Source organism: Heteronotia binoei, chromosome 3 (genome assembly GCF_032191835.1).
Source record: "Heteronotia binoei isolate CCM8104 ecotype False Entrance Well chromosome 3, APGP_CSIRO_Hbin_v1, whole genome shotgun sequence".
Taxonomy (NCBI): Eukaryota; Metazoa; Chordata; class Lepidosauria; order Squamata; family Gekkonidae; genus Heteronotia; species Heteronotia binoei.
In genome coordinates, this window is record NC_083225.1 from 107,383,512 (window position 1) to 107,402,744 (window position 19,233).

General features: G+C 41.5%; 1 protein-coding gene across 4 annotated transcripts in view; it reads left to right on the forward strand.

Annotated features, from left to right (window-relative positions):
- The window catches only part of APP (amyloid beta precursor protein), a 295,204-nt gene that overhangs the window by 252,799 nt on the left and 23,172 nt on the right, over positions 1-19,233 (forward strand). For 2 of the 4 annotated variants that reach the window (XM_060234378.1, XM_060234376.1), the window contains 2 exons: positions 1,666-1,719; positions 15,132-15,232. In XM_060234378.1, coding sequence (XP_060090361.1) covers positions 1,666-1,719; positions 15,132-15,232 — 155 coding nt within the window. The remainder of the gene's footprint in view (positions 1-1,665; positions 1,720-15,131; positions 15,233-19,233) is intronic. The other 2 variants (XM_060234377.1, XM_060234379.1) reach the window with 1 other exon arrangement.

The window sequence follows — 19,233 nt, forward strand, 5'->3', positions numbered from 1 at the left end:
ATAGCCCCTTGTAGAACTGCCTGTTTGTTGGTACTGAAGGTTTATCAAGCTTCTGCTTAGTCACTGCTTGACATGTTTGGTGGACTAACATGACTTGGTAGATTGCAAATTGTTCAGGCCTAAATTAGACAGTTTAATTTTATCTGTCCATTTTTTAGCAGAAACCAAACCTGTGTATTTGACAGTAACAAAAGTCTACTATTTAATGACCTGACCACTACCCTTCTCTTCTCTTGCCAAAAGAATGCACTTGCACAGATCAAGTGTATTTAAGGTGGAAATAAAATAATGAACCTACAGTTATAGCAAGAGAAAATGCATATGTATAATAAATAAAATGCCAGATGATATTTGACTCACTGAATGTACTTTGCAAATGCTGCAAGAGAAACTATGAGCAGAATTATACACTGACAAATATATAATCCTTGGTATCATGTCTGCCTTTACTTATGTGTCATCTATATGCTGTAATTATGCATGCTTCCATTACTATATTGGAATAAATTGTTGTGAGGTCTTTCCATTAATTATGTATTACCATCTCATGAAATGTGTTTATAATATACATTAATGTATTAGTTTCATTATTAGCATCTTTTTCCTTTTAGTTTACAGATGTTCTTTAATGTAGAGGGTTAACAGAAATCACTGAAGCAAGATTAACTTTTCCCACCAAAACTGGCAGGGTTGAAATGAGTATGAGGCTACTGCTATAGATGTAAATAGTCAGTCAAGATACATTGCTGTATATGTCCTATTTGGAATTTGAGTTAAGAATTTAATTCCAAATCAGCCATGTTATAAGGGAGTGTGATTTTTATTGAAGCAAATGGCAAGTCTTTTGCAGCAAACAGCCATTGGTGCCTCTCCTTTAACTGGTCTGAAGTAAACATAAATATTAAAACATACAATTCTTATCTCATCTTTCTTCAGTGGCAGTCCAGAAAAAGGAGGAGCCAAGTGAGGAAGTGCACAAGCCTCTGAGGTTCTCCCAGGCTTGTTTACCTAATGACAAACTATGGCTGTCTGAATGATTCCACAGCCTCATACCTAAGAGCTTTTGGTTTATATCATTTTTTAAAAGTACCCTTTTCTGTACCACTTTACATCAGGAAACACTATGACCGGAAGATAGGCAACTAGCTGTTGGCTTCCCCCAAATGTTCTGTGAAAAGCCTGTCTACTGCATATTTGTCCCAAGAATATAGGGCTGTGCTTTTAAAAGAGGACTGAAGCGAGGGTGAGGTCGCCCTTCTTCACAGGAGGCACAATTATTAATAAAAGAGAAGTGCATATATGATGATATTTATGTTGGTTCCATGTCAAAGGCAGTAGATATTCTGAAGCAGACATTGAAGAAAGTCACCAACTGTACATTTTTCAATACTTGGTTCTTGATAGCTAACATGTAAAGTAACCAGAAGTTCATTAGTTGCATTTTCCCATTTAGTTTGAAATTGTTTCCATGCCTTTTCTTTTGTTTCCAGGATTAACTTAAAGCCAGTCTCTTTCAGCTGTTGCTTTTATAACTTTGTTTGTGGCAGATATCTTTCCTGCACTGTCCCGAGCAAAACCATTGGCAACTTAATTTTAAAGCTTTTGTTTATTTTTTATTTGCTCTTTTTCTTTCCTTTTGTTGTTTCTTTGGCTGCACATACCCAGTTGAGCCAGTTGATGCCCGACCAGCTGCAGACAGAGGACTCACCACACGACCAGGTATATAATGTGCATGGCTTTTACCTAACCTGTGTTTGGCTGACTTATCTGTGATTGGCTTGAGCTGAATGGATCACCTTTTCTTTGTTATATTCCTCTGCTGAGCTATTGTGTCTTTCTCATAGACATAATTAAACAGTCACTGTAAGTGTACTTTGAGTCATCTTTCTGAAACATTTTCCATCCTGGCCCATGAAAGAAGTGTCTGTAACAAGAATACGCTGAAGTTAAACGTGGAGTGGCTGGATTATTTTTGTTCCCCAGAGTGTGTATGCAAATTCACCATAGGGCTTTTTTGTGTGTTTTTTAAAAATCCAGTAGCACCTTAGAAACAAACAAGAATTTTGGAGTAGAAGCTTTTGACAGTTCCCTTCATTGTGTGCACGTGCAGACATCTGTATGTTTGTGATGAAAGAGAGAGAGAGATGTTGGGTTTGGAAATATTAACTATAGTGGATTCTGAGTGTTGGTTCTTCAGAAAAAACCTAGAAAATGAAACTTGTAAATTTACTTAGAATTAAATTTTAATTCCAGGGTATTTTTCAAGGAGGTATTTTGGGGGTTTGTTTGTATGCAGTTGTTGTATGTTCAGTCCTAAAGACAAGAACTGACACATGCCATGCATTAAATAAATATAAAGAATGTATTTTTGAGGTGTTTAAGTGGAGGTTGGATAATTGTCAGGGATGCTTTAGCTCATCATGCATGGTGCAGGGGGTTGGACTATATGGTCTCTAGGGCCCTTCCGACTTTTTTCTTCTATTATTCTATTTAATTGGAGATAGCTTAAGGATGTTCAGGCTATGCAGTGCTTAACCTTCTCTCTGCAGCAGCCACAGGGGGATGCTATTTCCCTAACTGTGGAAACATAACGTATCGATCATCAAAACACATGAAGCCCTCAAAGGTGCAATTAGCCCCCCTCCCAAGGTCATTTCAGATTTCAGGGAAGTGACTAGAGTGGATGTCTAAACATCCTCTCTATATGCACCACAGTCCCAATCTGTTTCAAGAGCACATGCCTGAGATCAGTAGAACTTCAGAACATGCTCTCTACCTGACCTAGTGACATCCCTGGGTAAAAATGTGGCATGTAGTTCTGCCTTGAATCACACAGGTTTGTGAGCTGCAAGATCCATGTATGCTTCTTTTGCTAGCCTGCCCCCTTCTGAAAATATTTAGATTATATTCACTGTATCATGGGTAATTTGTTTTCTCTTAACAAATAAAATCCTATTTCAAACTGTACAGCACTATTTGGGTTAATGACATTGAGCAGACTTAAGAGGATAGAACGAAGTAAACTAGAGAGTCTCCTCAGTTCACAAAACCCATTGCAGCTGGGACATATGGGGGAAGCACATTTGGTTGGGCCAGTTATTTTCATGAAAGTATATAAGAACATAAGAAGAGCCCTGCTGCATCAGACCAGTGATCCCATTCCTTTGGAAGTCCAACAACAGGGCATAGAGACTGAGACCTTTCCCTGATGTTGTCTCTTGGCTTTGGGATTAAGGGATTTATGCCTCTGAATGTGAAGATTCCCCTCAGTCACCATGGCCACTGATAGGCTCATCCTCCATTGAATCTATCAAATCTCCTTTTAAAGTTGTTTATTCTTGTGGCCATCACTATATCCTCTGGCAGTGAATTCCACATTTTAATCACTTTCTGTGTAAAGTAGTGTTTCCTATTGTGTACTGCCCCTTTTGTCTACTGCCCCATCAGCCTCATTGGATGCAAGATGCTTTCTTGTTTATCTACCAAAGTGACAGGAACAAGATCAAGGAATGATTTGGATTTGCATTACTGAATGTTTTAGCAGAGATTAACTGAAAAAGTGATGCTGTATTCTCTTCAGTTTCCCCCTTCTTCCACATAGGGTTGCCAAGTCCAATTCAAGAAATATCTGGGGACTTTGGGGGTGGAGCCAGGAGACATCAGGGCAGAGCCAGGAACAAGTCTGTGACAAGCATAATTGAACTCCAAGGGAGTTCCGGACATCACATTTAAAGGGACCGCACACCTTTTTAAATGTCTTCCTTCCACAGGAAATAATGAAGGATAGGGGCACTTTCTTTTGGGGCTCATAGAATTGGACCCCATGGTCCAATCGTTTTGAAACTTGGGGGATACTTTGGGGAGAGTCACTAGATACTTTACTGAAAATTTGGTGCCTCTACCTCAAAAAACAGCACCCCCAGAGCCCCCGAAACCTCCAGATCAATTCCCCATTATACCCTATGAGAATCGATCTCCACATAGAGAATAATGAAGTACTCATCAGACTCCCCCCCCCCCCATTTCTGGCAACACTGAAAGGGGACTGGCCTCTCTACTCACGAGTTGGTGACAACTTCTTCAAAGTAACACAGACACCCCATCCCAAGAGGAAGCCTTTCAATCAGCGACTGAAGCCTCTGGAGGTAGAAATGCACATGGTCCTCCGGGGGCGGAGCTCCCCCCCTCCGTCGGCCAGACTCCCCGAGGAGACGCCTGTGGCAGCCGGAGAGGATGCAAGGACTACGAGTCCCAGCATGCACCTCGCGAAGGGAGGCCGGACTGGAGTGAATAGCAGGCCAGCAGTGGGCGGGTCTTTGTGACCTGGAGGAAGGGAGAAGCCTAAAGCCTGCAAGGGAGGAATGCAGGCAGGGAAAGAGACACCGAGCCGTTTTCCCCACCCCACCCCCCGCACCCCGCTTCCACAGTTTTGGAGAGCGGGGGATGAGGCTGCTAATCCAGGGGTTCCCCGGCAGGTCGGGGGGGTTGGGAAGCCTACTTCCACAGCCTCCACCATAACCTCTCTGCATGCATACTTCCCTAAGGCCACAGTTCTACACTTAAACAAGAGTAAGCTCTGTTGAACATAGTGTGAGATAGTTCTGAACATCAGATCAGGCTACAATTCTGTATGTCCCTATATGCCCCTCCATCTATAGGTTTGAGTTTATTTAGAAAAATCAGTTGGACTTACTAATGAGGAAACATGTATGAAGCATGCAGAAAGTTTTTAACTGTATAAAGATAAATTTTCTTCCAGTAAATATGTATAGAACCAGTTTTAAGAAATGGTAGATGGGACTAATATTCAGAATTTGGTATGCAGCCTTGAATAATGATTTGTCATTGAATCTAAGGTTTAAAATACAACTATTGATTTTATCCTTTTTTACTACTTCACGTACAAACTCAAAGTAAGATTTCATGTAAATGGCACGTGAGATGTGCTGTATTTAATTGGGTTTGCTTTAAAATAGGAATGAAAAGTCTGTTCTGAAGTTAATCTGCCTTTTATGACAAATCCAACCACCACTTTTGTATTTACATTAATAGAGAATTATACCCACCTCCTAATTCCGTACACACTGGCGTCGTTCTGATGAAATGACAAAATATGAGTTGTCATTACATGAAATAGTCTTGTTGATCCTCTGGTTTATGTGCAGCAATCCAATCAAAAGCTGTCAGTTTTAAGGCAAATAATAGTGGGTCCAGGGGCAGGGGGGACAGCTTCTGGTTCAGACAAAATGATATACTATGTTTTGTTCTCTTCTCTATAAACAAGATTTTGTACCAGAATCTGGAATCCCAGTTTGCATGGGAAGAGCCCAAGAAGTCTATAAATTTATTCCTGCAATGACAAATTATACTTTGAAGATAGATGCAGGTGGGGTAGCTGTGTTGGTCTGAAGCAATAGAACAAAGAGTCCAGTGGTACCTTTAAGACCAACAAAGTTTATCCAAAGTGTGAACTTTTGTGTGCCAAGCACGCTTCATCAGGCAATGGAGTGGAATGCAATGAACAGTCCTAAATATAGAGTGGACAGTGAATTAGTAACTCTCACCATTAGTCTCCAGTTCTGACGTTTATTGCCTTTGCTGCCCCCCACATTGAACCCTGGCAGATGATAACCAGAAAACAAACATGTTAATCTTTTAATCTGTTAAAAACATTTTTACTGTTTTGCGTACTAATTCACTGTCCACTCTCTATATGTAAGCCTGTTCATTGCATTCCATTCCATTGTCTGACGAAGAGTGCTTGGCACATGAAAGCTCACACTCTGCATAAAGCTTTATTGATCTTAAAGGTGCCATTGGATTATAAAATTATACTTTGTCATTATGTCTGAACTACTCTACAATGACTAGCCAGTACGATCCACATTTCAGTCCCAAGTGTGGAGGAAGAAAACCTTTCCCCAATCCCAAATATGGGTATAACAGACTGGCTAAAAAGTATTAAGAGGAAACCTCAGTAATTCTGAAAAGGCATGTTGGATTGAGACATTAAGAGTTCTCATCATTCTGCTCCTCAGGAAAATTGTGATAATTGTTTCGTGTAGAAGAGTCTATCTAGGCCACTGGTGGCCAAACTGTGGCTTGGGAGCCACAGGAAACTTTTTGTTGTAGCTTGTGGGCTAACACACTTTCACCATTGCCCATTACAGCCTTGGAGGGAACAAGCAAAAGAAAAAAAGAGGGCTGAGTTCCTTTTCAGGGATGTGGTCTCTTTTGGGAGGGGGGGAGTTCACATCACCCTTCTTTTCCCCTGTCCAAATGCATGACAGTAGCTGTCAATACCAGTGAAAGACCAGCTTGGCAAGCAGAAAAAACACAATTTGCTATTCTCTATATTTTCAAATACTTGTCTCTGGTTGTGCATGGTAGTCATGGTTTGTAGCTCACCATAAACATTGTACCAGATTAGTACTAAAAAAAACGCCTTCGTTAGATGGTTTTCAGCAGTAGTGGTATCATCAGGAAATAACCAATTTGTCATGATATGATCCAGGACCAATTTGTCCTGCTACAAGGCTTGCCAATCTCTGTTTAAGTAGGATTCAGCGCTGTTAGGGACAATGCCAAAACTACCGGTTTAAAACAGCAGGCACCCAAGAGATTCCAGGTAGACACCCATAGGTAAAAGAATGGTTGAATGATTTGTTGATGCTGCTGCACTGGCAAAAAACTATGATTGATTAATTTTCCCATCTCAAATTCAATCTATTACCAAGACAGTTATTTTCTAAAAAGGGGGTTGGTATCTCTTCTTGCCCTTAGACATTGTCACAATGAATAAGTCTAAAGAAATGTGTCAAACAAATCTATGTTGTAGGGAAGAAACAGGATATTATGCTATTTTATTTTTTCACATTATGAGATTCATACTCAGTAGTTCTGCATAGTTCTGTATTGTCTTTTAGATCATTGTAGGCTCTCTTTTTAAATTTGTTTATTTGAAATGTTTATGCCCAGCTTATAACCCACTTCACAAAATGCTCTGGCAACAGCATTCTGTACCAACTATAGCTTCCAGAGAGAATAGACTTCACCTAGCTCCCAAATTTTTATAATGTAGGCATCTGGCAAATATTCCAGGGAACGGTACTGCTAGTACATGATGGCAGTTATAGAGGCCTAAGTTTGCCCACTATCTGTCTCACATTCCAATGAAGGAAGCCTCAAAGAAGGCCCTCCAGTTAGGATCTAAGACAACAGATGTTTTGACCCCCTCTGAAGTCTCAAGTACATTATCAGTACTAATTCCTTATTGCTGGATCCCCGCTTCCGAAGATAGGCACTGAGAAAAGCCTAAAATACCAGAATATTCAATACCAATTTTTAAGAGTGCCTAGTCTTCACATGAAAGTTTGTGCCAGTTTTCACTAATTCTCTCTTCCCTCTGCAGTTCCCTACTAGGCTGTTATTGAGGGTCCACTCTGTCTGGCTGATGTGGTAGGCTAGCTCATGAGGATCAGGACTTGGGAGAGGCCAAAAAAAGGAGCCAGTGCTTAGTACCAGTGAGTAAAGTATAATGTGTGATTAAATCACAACTGATTCATTGTGACCCCCTTGAAGTTCTGCCTCATGAGGTTTTCAAGAGTAGAGTGTAGAGTAATCAAAAGAGTAACGTGGAAAAGTGAAGCAGGAACAAAGCCTGAAGGCATCTACAAAAAACCAGCCTCAATTATAAAAAAAATAAACAAATTTATACAAGTTACTTCCTACATAAGCAGACGATACTTCTTATAAACACAAATACAATATAGCCCAAACACAAAGTCCTTTCATTCAATACCAAAGTTCAGTTCTTTGTGGTGATGTCCGGGAAAGACCTTAAACAAGCCGTGAAGTAGGAGTCCGATGCTTTGACAGTCCTTTTCAGCAAAGACAGGTGTAAAAATGATAAGCAGCACAGCGCAATTTTGCAACAGGGAAGCGCATATTGCCCTGTTTCACATGAGGCTTTAACAAGCTGCACAAATGATAATGTCAAGAAATCACTAGCAAGCTAAAAACAGAATTGAATTAAACATATAAGCAAACATACAAAGCTTCACCAATCTTGAATAATTCATACATAGCAATAGCTCAACTTTTTTTCTGCAGATTAGAACGGCACCACACGGCCACACATACATGATATATATACAAACAGGTGTTTAGAATTTTAACTCTTAAAGTTGCAAACACAGTATCCACAGAGATCCACAATAAGACTTACATAGAATTGATGCTACAAAAAACAAGAAAGATCCCAGTTATTGTTGAATCAGTATGAGAGTTCAATTTAAAGATCCAGCGCATTTCTTGCCTGAGTAGCCATTTATGCATATCTACTTTACCTTGAAGCCGTAGAGAAAATTTTCCAAAACAAAAAAACTCAAATCATTAGGATCATGTACAAATTGACGGAAGTGCTCTGTGAGAGGAGCTTCAGAAACTTAAATTCTTCACACAGGACTTGCGTTCCAAAACACGTGTCCTAACTGCATGTCTTGTACTGCCACAATAAATTTTCAAACACTGACACAAAATAATATAAATACAAGGTTTGGTAGAACAAGTCGTGATGTCATTCAAGATGACCTTAAAGCCTGTGGTGGGATGCATGAATTCTTTCAAGTCTAAAGATAATGGGCAAGCAGAACAAGCCCTGCATTTATGATGTCCCCCATTACCTTTAAAAACAGGCACTTTCTTAAAGTCAGATCAAATCAAAGAATCCGATAGATTTCTAGTCCTTCTGTATCCAATTTTTTCAAGGCATGAGATGAACAGAGGCAATTTGTAATTGCAGCCCCAGTCTTCCTTGGTGGTCTCCCATCCAAGTACTAGTGAGTATCATTGCCAAAAAAGCCCTGCTTAATACACTAGACTAACCACATAAAAATACTGCATATAATTGCTACAAAATAAGAAAACTTGTCTGACACTGTTATGTAATTACAACACCCAAACATTAATTTATTAAAATGTATTGATTTAATTTATTAAATATTACATTTTTCAGTACTTGTGTCAAATCAAAATTTGGAAACTTAGAGACATAGCTGATTAACATGCTTTGTCCCTCACACAAATATAAGGCTAATTAATGTCATTCGAGGAACTATTCTGAAAGCACTGGCTCTGTGTGTGTGTGTGTGTGTGTGTGTATATATATATATATATATATACACGCACACACACATACATACGCACACACCACTCTTGCTTGTATTACATTAGAAGAATTAAAAGTAAGATGTAGCTGCTCTGTATATAAGAACGTATTTAAAAAGTTAACAGTATCCTAAAATTATGAAAACACTGATGCATTTTTGTTTACTGGGGATTTGAATTATTGTGTTTAAATGAATGAGGTATGTATAAGCACCTAGCCAAATATTTCTATACTTAGGCAGATAGTTTTTAGTAGAATTCTAAGAACAGAAGCCAGGATTGCAGACGCATGAATATTCCTAGCATACATAAGCCTAATGAAATAAACAAATGTCATACTGATCCAAGAGGACAATAACAGAATCAAATGTGTATGTTCTTGCATTCATCCTGAGCACATGGATCTCATTGCAGATGAGCAGAGAGTAAAAATTAAGAGTTGGCTGTAGTGTTCCCTCTAAGCTTAGTGTGAGCTAGCTCACAGGGTTTTTTTGCTTCCAGCTCACACATTTTTGTCTTCGTTCAGGAAGAATGGCCCCAAGCAAACTAATTTATGCAGTAGTCAAATCTTTTGCTCACAGCTTTAATGCCAGGAGCTCATGAAGTAGAATTTTTGCTCACAAGACTCCACAGTTTAGAGGGAGCATTGGTTGGATGGCAGGCTAAAATCAATTCAATATTGTTTAGTTGATTTTGTTGTTTTCTTTTTATGGGAATAAAAAGAGTAAAGTCCTAAGCAAGTTTCCCAATCCTTCTCAATCCTGGCATATTAATTAATTTCCATAAAAATTTTCATGACATGTGTTTAATGACTGTGTTCATGCATGCCAAAATGAGATCCTGATAGTTTTCTTTGGGCTCTGTTCAAATTTTCATTTGATGAATTTCTATATTTCCTGGTACATCATGCCAGTATTACGATGCTTGTGCACCTTGTAACTGTTCTATACCTTACTCTCAGACACTTCATGCATATGCAACATATGGCTATAGTGACTGGGATAATTATTATTGTGTGATACACTCATAGCAAGCTGTCAATAGCAAGTCTACATATAATGGTTTTGTGGAAAGAAATGTGGAAGGGGTTATGTTTACTAGACAGGCCTTAAAACCTCCATCTTATATTTCAAAGGAGTTGTAAATCTCACTGAAATTTTTAGCTTTGTCCAGTAGCACCTCAGAGACCAACAGGACTGTCAAAGTGTAAGTTTTTGAGAGTCAAAGCCCCCTTTGTCAGATTCATTTTTATTTTTTAGTCAAATTTAGTTCAAATTTTATTTCGTAGATAAGGTAGATAACGGGAGGTAAATTAATGAATTTCCCTTTAAAACAAACCCTTCACATAAAAAGCTGCATCTGTGCCCTCCTCCAATTCAGATTGGCAAAGGGGGTTCAACCCTTTCTTTCTTTACAGTTTTCACAAACTTAGTTACCTCTGGTTCTCCTTCCACTCAAACCTGCAGGGAGGAAGGTCTGAGAAATATTCAAATACATACAGAGCAAATAGCAACCCAGTGTATTAGAGAGTATTCCTCCATGGTTCCCATGTTGCTATGTCTAGTTAAGCCTTCGTATAGGTCTGTCTTATAAATTGCAACCATAGATGCCTGTTTTTTTAAAAAAAATTCATTTAAATTCAACCCACTAGGGAGATAACTTGTTCAGGAATTAGTTATATGATTTGTTCAACGCTACAACATTTATTTATTTATTTATTTATTTATTTATTTATTTATTTATTTAATCACATTTATATCCCGCCCTCTCCTGAAGGGCTCGGGGCAGCTGACAACAAATAAAAACAACATATAAGTTTAAAAACAGAATATGCAATAAAAATCATAGATACATAATTTTGCTATCAACAGAAGGTCCAAGATGTGCGTCAGTGTTACACTTATTATTGGTGCTAATCCATTGATGTTTCTGGTTATTATTTAGCACTTTAACAATCCATATGCTGGTATCAGGCTGTCAGTGCTGTGGAATGGCAGGCACTACCGCTTAGTTGTTAAAAATAAGTCTGAACAATTCAGTCTTGCAGGCCCTGTGGAACTGAGGCAGGTCCCACAGGGCCCTGATGTTCTTGGGAAGGGCATTCCACCAGACAGGAGCTGCCACCGAAAAAACTCTAGCTCTGGTGGTGGACAGACAAGCTTCTTTCGGCTCAGGGATCATAAGACGATATTGTGAACTCAAATGTAAATCATTGACTTTGGTTCAGATGCTTAGTGTATCCACTTAGTTGTGGAACAAACTGTTCAGATCTGCTAGTAGCTTGTGCTACATCTGGTTGTTTCAGAAGGGACAATCACCCTATGAAATCTTTGAAATAGACCCTACCAACCAAAGACTCTTTGGCGTCAGAAGAATGTGATAGTCTTAGCAGAATAGATCCATTGGATCCAACCTTGTGGCTTGAATCCTGCATCGATTTCCATAGGTATGCGGAGGAGCTGATTTTCACTGATTTCTTCCTCCTACAAGAGACCTCCAGCACCACCACCCCCGGCAAGCTTTGCTAGAAGTCCCTATTTCCTAGGTCAGGGGTGGTTTCAAAGTAATTTGTTAAAAGGCCACTTGTGTCATAAAATGTAATGCCAAGTAATGGAGATATAAACTTTATAAAGGACACAAAAAAGCACAATTAAAGATTTTTTAAAAGAACTTAAAATAAAACATGCTTAAAACATCAACACTCTTGCAGTATTTTGTCTTGGATAACTGACATCTCTTGCTCTGAATTATTGCCTCAAAAACTGGAGACAGTATCTGTGCTGTAGCAATCTTGAGGATGCTGTTCAGGTATTGTTCAGGTGTGTATCTGTAAGTTGCAAACCTACTTTTGATTTATTGACATTTATTACAGAAATCTCATGGTCAATACTTTGAGACTAAGACCCAGAGGACAATATGAAATGGCTGGGCATTTCAAGCTTTTGTACATAAGCTGCTTTGCATGCTGGTCAAGAACATGTGAAGGCACCGTGACACGGGCTGAGGGATATATGTTTGTCTACCAAACTGTAGTCTTTTCCAGAGAAGTAACTACAACTCCTGTGTGGCAGTGCAAGAATAGAGAAACAGGAATGTATAGTGGTCAGTATCAATATAATGAAGGCATGAATATATGGTGAAAAAAGGAGGGCAACCCAATTGCACCCAGGAGGACCCTGGAATAATAAGCCCAACAAAACATTATCTCTCTCTCTCTCTCTCTCTCTCTGTGTAGCAAGGCAAAAAACTCATACCTTGATTAATACTTTTTTAAAATCTTAATGTTGTTTTGTATATCTCCCATGCAGTTGAGGAAACTGGGCAAAGTAAGCTCTTGCTCTTTCTCTCCCTCCCCCCTTCTCAAGGCGCTTCAGCCAATGATGGGAAGAGAGGCTTGGCAATTACGAGAACCTGCTGTGCAATTAAGAGAACCTGACAAAGCAAACTCTTGTGTTCTTTCCCTCCATTCCCCCTTCCTCCCCAAGGGAGGAGCCTGAACCTGTAGAGGGAAAAGAGGCTTTGTTCTGTAACTCCTGTGCAATTGAGAGAGCCTGACAAAGCAAGCAATGATGCAGCGAGAAGCAAGAAAGGGAGAAGGAAGCAGACAACAGCCAGTCAGGGTTGTAGCTAGGAATTTTTTTAAGTAGGGGGGCTTTTACAAAATTCAGGGGGCACCTGCATTTTTTTAAAAGCCCTCTCTTATCTAAAAAAATTGTGCCACATTTGCCAGTGATTCAGATCACGTGGGACAGTCGGCAGAAGCCGTCGCAGCCTCTCTGAGCTATTTAAAGACCTTGCTGACCAGCTGGTCTGCGGGGTCTTTAAATCGCACAGGGAGGCTGGCTGGCTGCTTTTGCCATCTCTCCCAAGCGATTTGGATCGCTGGTGGGGGTGGCCTCAAGCCTCAGAGGTCCACCACTGAGGCTTGAGGGCTGCCATCACCGGCAACCCAAATTGCATAGGAGAGGTGGCAGAAGCAGCTGGCCAGCCTTCCTGTGCCATTTAAAGACCCCGCAGACCAGCTGGTCAGCAAGGTCTTTAAATAGCTCAGAGAGGCTACGACAGCCTCTTTAAATCATGCGGGAAGGCTATGGCTGCTTCTGCTGCCCCTCCAGTGTGATTTGCATGACTGGTGGGGGCGACCCTCAAGCTGTGGCAGAGGGAAGGCTGTGGCCTGTTTTTTGCTACCACCAGCGATCCAAATTGCACAGGAGAGGTGGCAGAAGCAGCCACACACCTCCCCTCGCAGTTTATAGGCCCCACCAATCAGCTGGTCGGTAGGGTCTTTAAATCACGCTGGGAGGCCGGTACAAAGGCACCTCCTCCCTCCCTATGATTCAAATCACATGGAAGGGGTGGCAGGAGCGACCACTGGCCTCCCCGTGTGATTTAAAGGTCCCTCCAACTAGCTGGTCAGCAGGGCCTATAAATCGCACTGGGATGCCTGCGGCCACTCCCGCATGTTTTGGATCACAGGAATGGAAGAAGGAGGGGGGGAGTGAAGGCTGCTGATTTGGGGCCCTGAGTCGGGGGGGAGGTGCCCAGAGGTCAGGGCAGGGCCTCCACAGTCCCTCCCTCATGGCTACAGGCCAGCCAGTTACTTGGAGACCAGAAAGGAGCCCTGTGAGGAACAGATCTGTCCCATGGCCCACACGTTTGACACCCTGCCATAGGTACTGAATTTTAGTGATCTTTTTGGTCTGCCATGGGACCGGGGAATTGGTGAAAATTGCTTCTCCCCATGCATTACAGAAAACTTAGCAGGGTGCAGATTCATTTACTTTTTCTCCATATACAGTATTTTGGTTGGATTTTGCCAGTAAAACCGGGGTTGAGTTTATCTATTTTAATGTAAAAAATAGAATATGTGTAATAACCTCATATATATCTGTAATTTTAGAGACTGATCCACAAAATTTTTTTAGCAGTACCTACAACTTGGAATAGCAGCTTAGATCATGTGGATTCATTCCTCTAAGTTCCTGCATAATAATAATTTTGTGTCAAGGGAAAACAGCTTGCATAGGAGAATAGTTTCACCTGTTGCAGAATAGATCCACACAATCTAACCTACTGTATTATAGTTTTGATTTTTAAAATATCTTTGAGTTCCTTTGAAAGGCATTTTTTGTTGTAAGGTTGGATAAATATGTAATAAATATTGAAGTTACATTTTTTATACAGGGAAGGGCTCAAATGAAAGGGAATTCAGTATATTAAGGAAATCAGGATATAGCTACAACAGAGCACCATTATAACAGTTTATTTAACTGTATTAGTGATGTGTGGCTAATGCCCCACTACATACATTTTCTTGAAGAAATGAGCCAAAAAGGATTTGAAGGCTTTGTCAGTACCGTAATACTATAAGGTATGTCTCCATATAAGGTATGGAGCCTTTATCAGGACTAGGGACAAGGTGCAAATGGCACCAATTGTTATGTCATGTCCTGAGGTACATAATGTAAGGGGGGGAATGGACAACCCCACCCCAAAAAAGTTTTAGTATTGCATATTTTAGGGGTGAGTAGGAGGACGGTATACATTAATATTCAGCTTCCTTGCTGTTGTTGAAGTTTTCCTGCCTGTGATATCTCATGAAATATTATCATGCTAATGTGTTTTTTGAAATATTTTGAAAATCCCTTTCTCCCTTTGGCCACTGGAAGAATGTATGGCACATTCCTTAAAAATACTTACTGTGGGCTGTGAACAAGAAGCCTTCTTCAACTCAAAAGGCTCTTATGAAAGATACAATCCATTGTCTGTGTGCATGGATAGTTTTTGAAAACAAAAGGGAAGATGAATCACTCGCTTCTATTAAACTCATTGCACACATTTTTCAGTTGATGCTTTTTCATGTGTGAATCATTGTCATTACCCTTAGCAACATAGGTGTAGGGTGTTCACGGTTATTTAAAAACTGAATTTAGTTATCCCTTGTTTTTCCAATGCAACTTTAGGCTCTGGACTAACAAATCTTAAAACAGAAGAAATCTCAGAAGTAAAGATGGATGCAGAATTTAGACATGACTCAGGATACGAAGTACATCATCAGAAACTGGTAAGTGGGCTCTTTCACTTGATATTGCTGTTTTGTCATAGTGGTTTACTAATTTTTGTGGCATGTTATGTCAAATCTCTTCATAAAGTAACCATGGGTGCTTATGGTAAGTATTGATCACTTATGAAATCCTTATCGACAGAACCAAGATTACTTAGAGTAGGAAATATCTTTCATAAAGCCAGGGTTGTGTGGTGGCTAAAGTGCTAGACTAGAAGACATAAGTTCAGATTCCCATTCTATCATGAAGTTCATTGGATGATGTTGGATCAGTCACATCAGTCTGCGACTAACCATCTTAACAGAAGCTTTGTAAGGATAAAATAGGCAAGGAGTAATCATCTGCATTGCCCTAAAGTTTCTGGTAGAAGTGTATTATAGACATATAATAGATAGCAGTGTCTTTAATGTGCAGAACCTTTCTTATTTTATTGTAAATCAGTGTTCCTAGCTCAAATAAATGGGTTTGCCAGGCTGTATAGTGATTTTTTTATTTTTTTTTACTTAATTTGATCTATTTTCTATATGCAGGAATAGCCCTGAGGGAGCTTTGTGCACAGAACTGCTGTTCTGTATGTGCTGTGTCCCTGTTACAAGCAGGATAGGATTACTGGATTGATGCCATAGTCAGACTTTAAAGCCCTGGGGATTGAAATATTTCCAATTAAGTTTTGAACCCAAATGCACACGTTTAGAAAAGTGCTCATAGCTCTTTCCATGTCCAGTTGCTACATCCAAGTATGGCTCTGAGTAGACAGTACTGATCTTGATGAACCAATGGTCTGATTCAGTATAAAGGCAGCTTCCTATATGTGTCAACTAGATAAATACAAATCTGTGACTAGGATCTTCCACAGATGCTTTGGTAAGAGTTGCTGGGGATTGTGTATCGTTTCTGTGGTTTAAATGAACCTTTCAAAGCTGCAGTTAAGTTTCCTAGATGGGAAAAGACAAATGCAAATATATATTGTATTCCTGCCCACAGAGCTGCAAAGAGTGGCTATTCAAATCATTGAAAAGTATGAGCCTGAAGAACTAAATACACTCTCCTCTAAAACCTCTTGCCATACCTTTTAAGCAACTGCCTGGGGCTGCTACTTAATATTTCAGAAACCTTCTCCACAGAAACAGAATCTCTCACATCCTATGTTGAGTGAGTCTCAAGGAACTTAGTCGCTTCCTAACAAAAGGGAAGAGTACTTTTGTTGTTGCTCAGTCACAGTTGAGTCCAACTCTTTGCAACCCCATGGACAAAGTCACGCCAGGCCCTCCTGTCTTCCACCATCCTCCAAAGTCTGCTCAAATTCATATTAGCTACATCAGTAATATTGTCCAGCCATCTCATCTTTTGCCGTCCCCTTCTTCTTTTGCCTTCTGTCTTTCCCAGCATCAGGGTCTTCTCCAGTGAGTGCTCCCTCCTCATTTGGTAACCAAAGTATTTGAGATTCATCTGACCTTCCAGGGAACAGTCTGGGTTGATTTCCCTTAGGACTGACTGATTTGATCTTCTTGCAGTCCAAGGGACTCTCAAGAGTCTCCTCCAGCACCACAGCTCAAAAGCATCTATTCTCCGTTGTTCCTAGTAGTGGGTCAGTTCTGACCAGTAGGATTTAGCTCCTCCTCTCCGTAGGCAGGGCCAGCAAACAAGTTCCTTCCAGGAGGGGAGGTGCCTTCCCCTTAACTTTCAGTTTAGCGTGGCCCTGCCTCCAGAGCAGGATGTGCCAGCTGAGCTGTTGAGCTCAACTAACAACAAAAAACCAAAAACAACAACAGCTGAACCGCGAGGAAAGGGAGATGATTACTACCCTCCCTCGGCTCCTAGAGAGCCCTGCAGACTGGCCAGATGCCGGGAGGGCACAGGACCGCGGCAGCGGCCTCCCCACGCCTCACAGAACACAGACATGCAGACGCCAGCTCCCAACCGCTGCCCGACGGCACAGCTGAGCCGCGGGTAAACAACAGCGGTGGAAGTGAAGAACGAGGGGCCAAATGTGGCAGAGGCCTCTCCACGCCTCCCAACACACGGAGGTAAAGACGTGACGACTCCGGCGTGCTACCTGACGGCACAGCTGAGCCATGGGTAAACAAACAGCAGCGAAAAGCAGCAAATGAGGCTGCAAGCGGAGGCAGCGGTGCACGACAACCTGATCCCCTGCCTGGACCAGGCAGCACGCTGAGGATGGGCAGGACAGGGGTGATCGCTTCCTCCTTGTCTTCATTGGAGCAGGTAGGCTCCAAGACAAGGTCCCAGCAGGCGAAGGGGAAAAGTGTGAACCGGGGGTAGGCTCAAGGAGCGACTGGCGCTTGATGCCCCCCTCCCCCCCCATTCTCTCTTTATTACCATTGAGCCTCAGGGGACCCCATTGCTAGAACCTCCATAGGGGAAAAGCACACAGGCACTCGGCCTCAGGGGCTGATATATTCCTTAGGGGGAAGACCTGCCGAGAGGCGTTCAAGGGAAGGATGGGGAGTTTTTCACAACCCAGTAGCAAGGCATGCTCAGGGCCTGCAGGGTGTGAACGGGGAAGGAGAATTTAGGTGGGAAAGGTGGCCATTTTATGTCTCCTCTTCTTTACAATACTCCCTGTGAAGTTCAAAATGGCTACCCCATCTGAATTCCTCAAGACTAAGGACACAGATACTTGTGATTTGGATCTGTCTGACTCCCCCTCTCAAGAGGACCAGATGGAAAGCCCATTAGTGGACTTAGCAGGAGCAGAGGCCAAGGCAAACCTTTTTGCCTGGATCCAACAGATAGTAAAGAAGGCAGTACAGTCTAGCAAGGAGGATCCTAACCAGGACCCCATGATGAAGCCAAAAAATGTACAAAAAAGAACAAACATTTTGGGGAGAAAAAAGAAACACATGTATATAGAAAGCTTTCAAGCTTCTGAGTTGGGGGAAGACTCTGAGGACTCAGACCTTTCTTCATCTAAGGAAGAAGGAGAACTTTCTGAGGAGGAGGTGGAGATAATCCAAACACTTCAGAACAAGTTGTTCCCACGCCTCTTCCCAAAAATTATCAGAGCCTTGGAACTGAACTATGACTCTAAAGTCAGAGAGGACAAGGAAACAGATTTTCCAGTGGTGTCAGAAAAAACTATTCCTAAGGCCAGATCTAAGCCCCAGCTGATACCACTGCCAGCAGGGTTTTTCTCTATAAGGAAGGCAGAATGGGAACACCATCCTCCACTTCCTCGACATGGGGCTGTAGAACCAGTTCCGGAGGAGGAGAAGGTGCAGGGGTTCTATTCGATCTTCTTCATCGTCCCAAAACAGAACGGGGACGTGAGAGCAATCTTAGACCTGAAATAGTTCAACACAAAGGTAGCGATAAAGAAGTTTCAAATGGAAACCTTGTTCTCAGTCCTCCTATTCCTACAGAAAGAGGATTTTATGGCATCGATAGATCTGTCCAAGGCCTGTTTACACATACCAATCCAACAGGAGCATCGCCAGTTTCTGAGATTCTCATACACCAGAAGCCACTACCAGTACAAGGCCTTGCCATTCAGCCTAAAATCTTCACCCAGAGTCTTCACGAAGATACTAGTGGCCCTAGTGGCAGTCTTGTGTCTCAGGGGAGTGTCGCTTTTTCCATACCTGGATGACAACCCGATCAAGGCAACATCGTTTGCACAGGCGAAAGCAGCCCTGAAAGAGACAATGGATGTGCTGTCATCTCACGGATTTGTCATAAATCGGGAGAAGAGCTTCCTCACTCCGGCTCAAACCATCCTTCATCTGGGGGTGCAGATCGACATGAGAGCAGACAGAAGCTTCCTCCCTCAGGAAGGACAATCGAAGCTGAGACAACTGATTCACTTGGTGTTACGCGCAGAAACCACGGACATTATGACTCTAGCGAAGTTGGTGGGGCTCTTCGTTTCATGCCAGGACATGGTGCAGTGGGCATGTGCTCATACACAGCCCATCCATTTCTTTCTACGTCCCTTCGAAACAGAAATCGCTTGGAGGAAGATGCTCCAGTTAAGAGCACT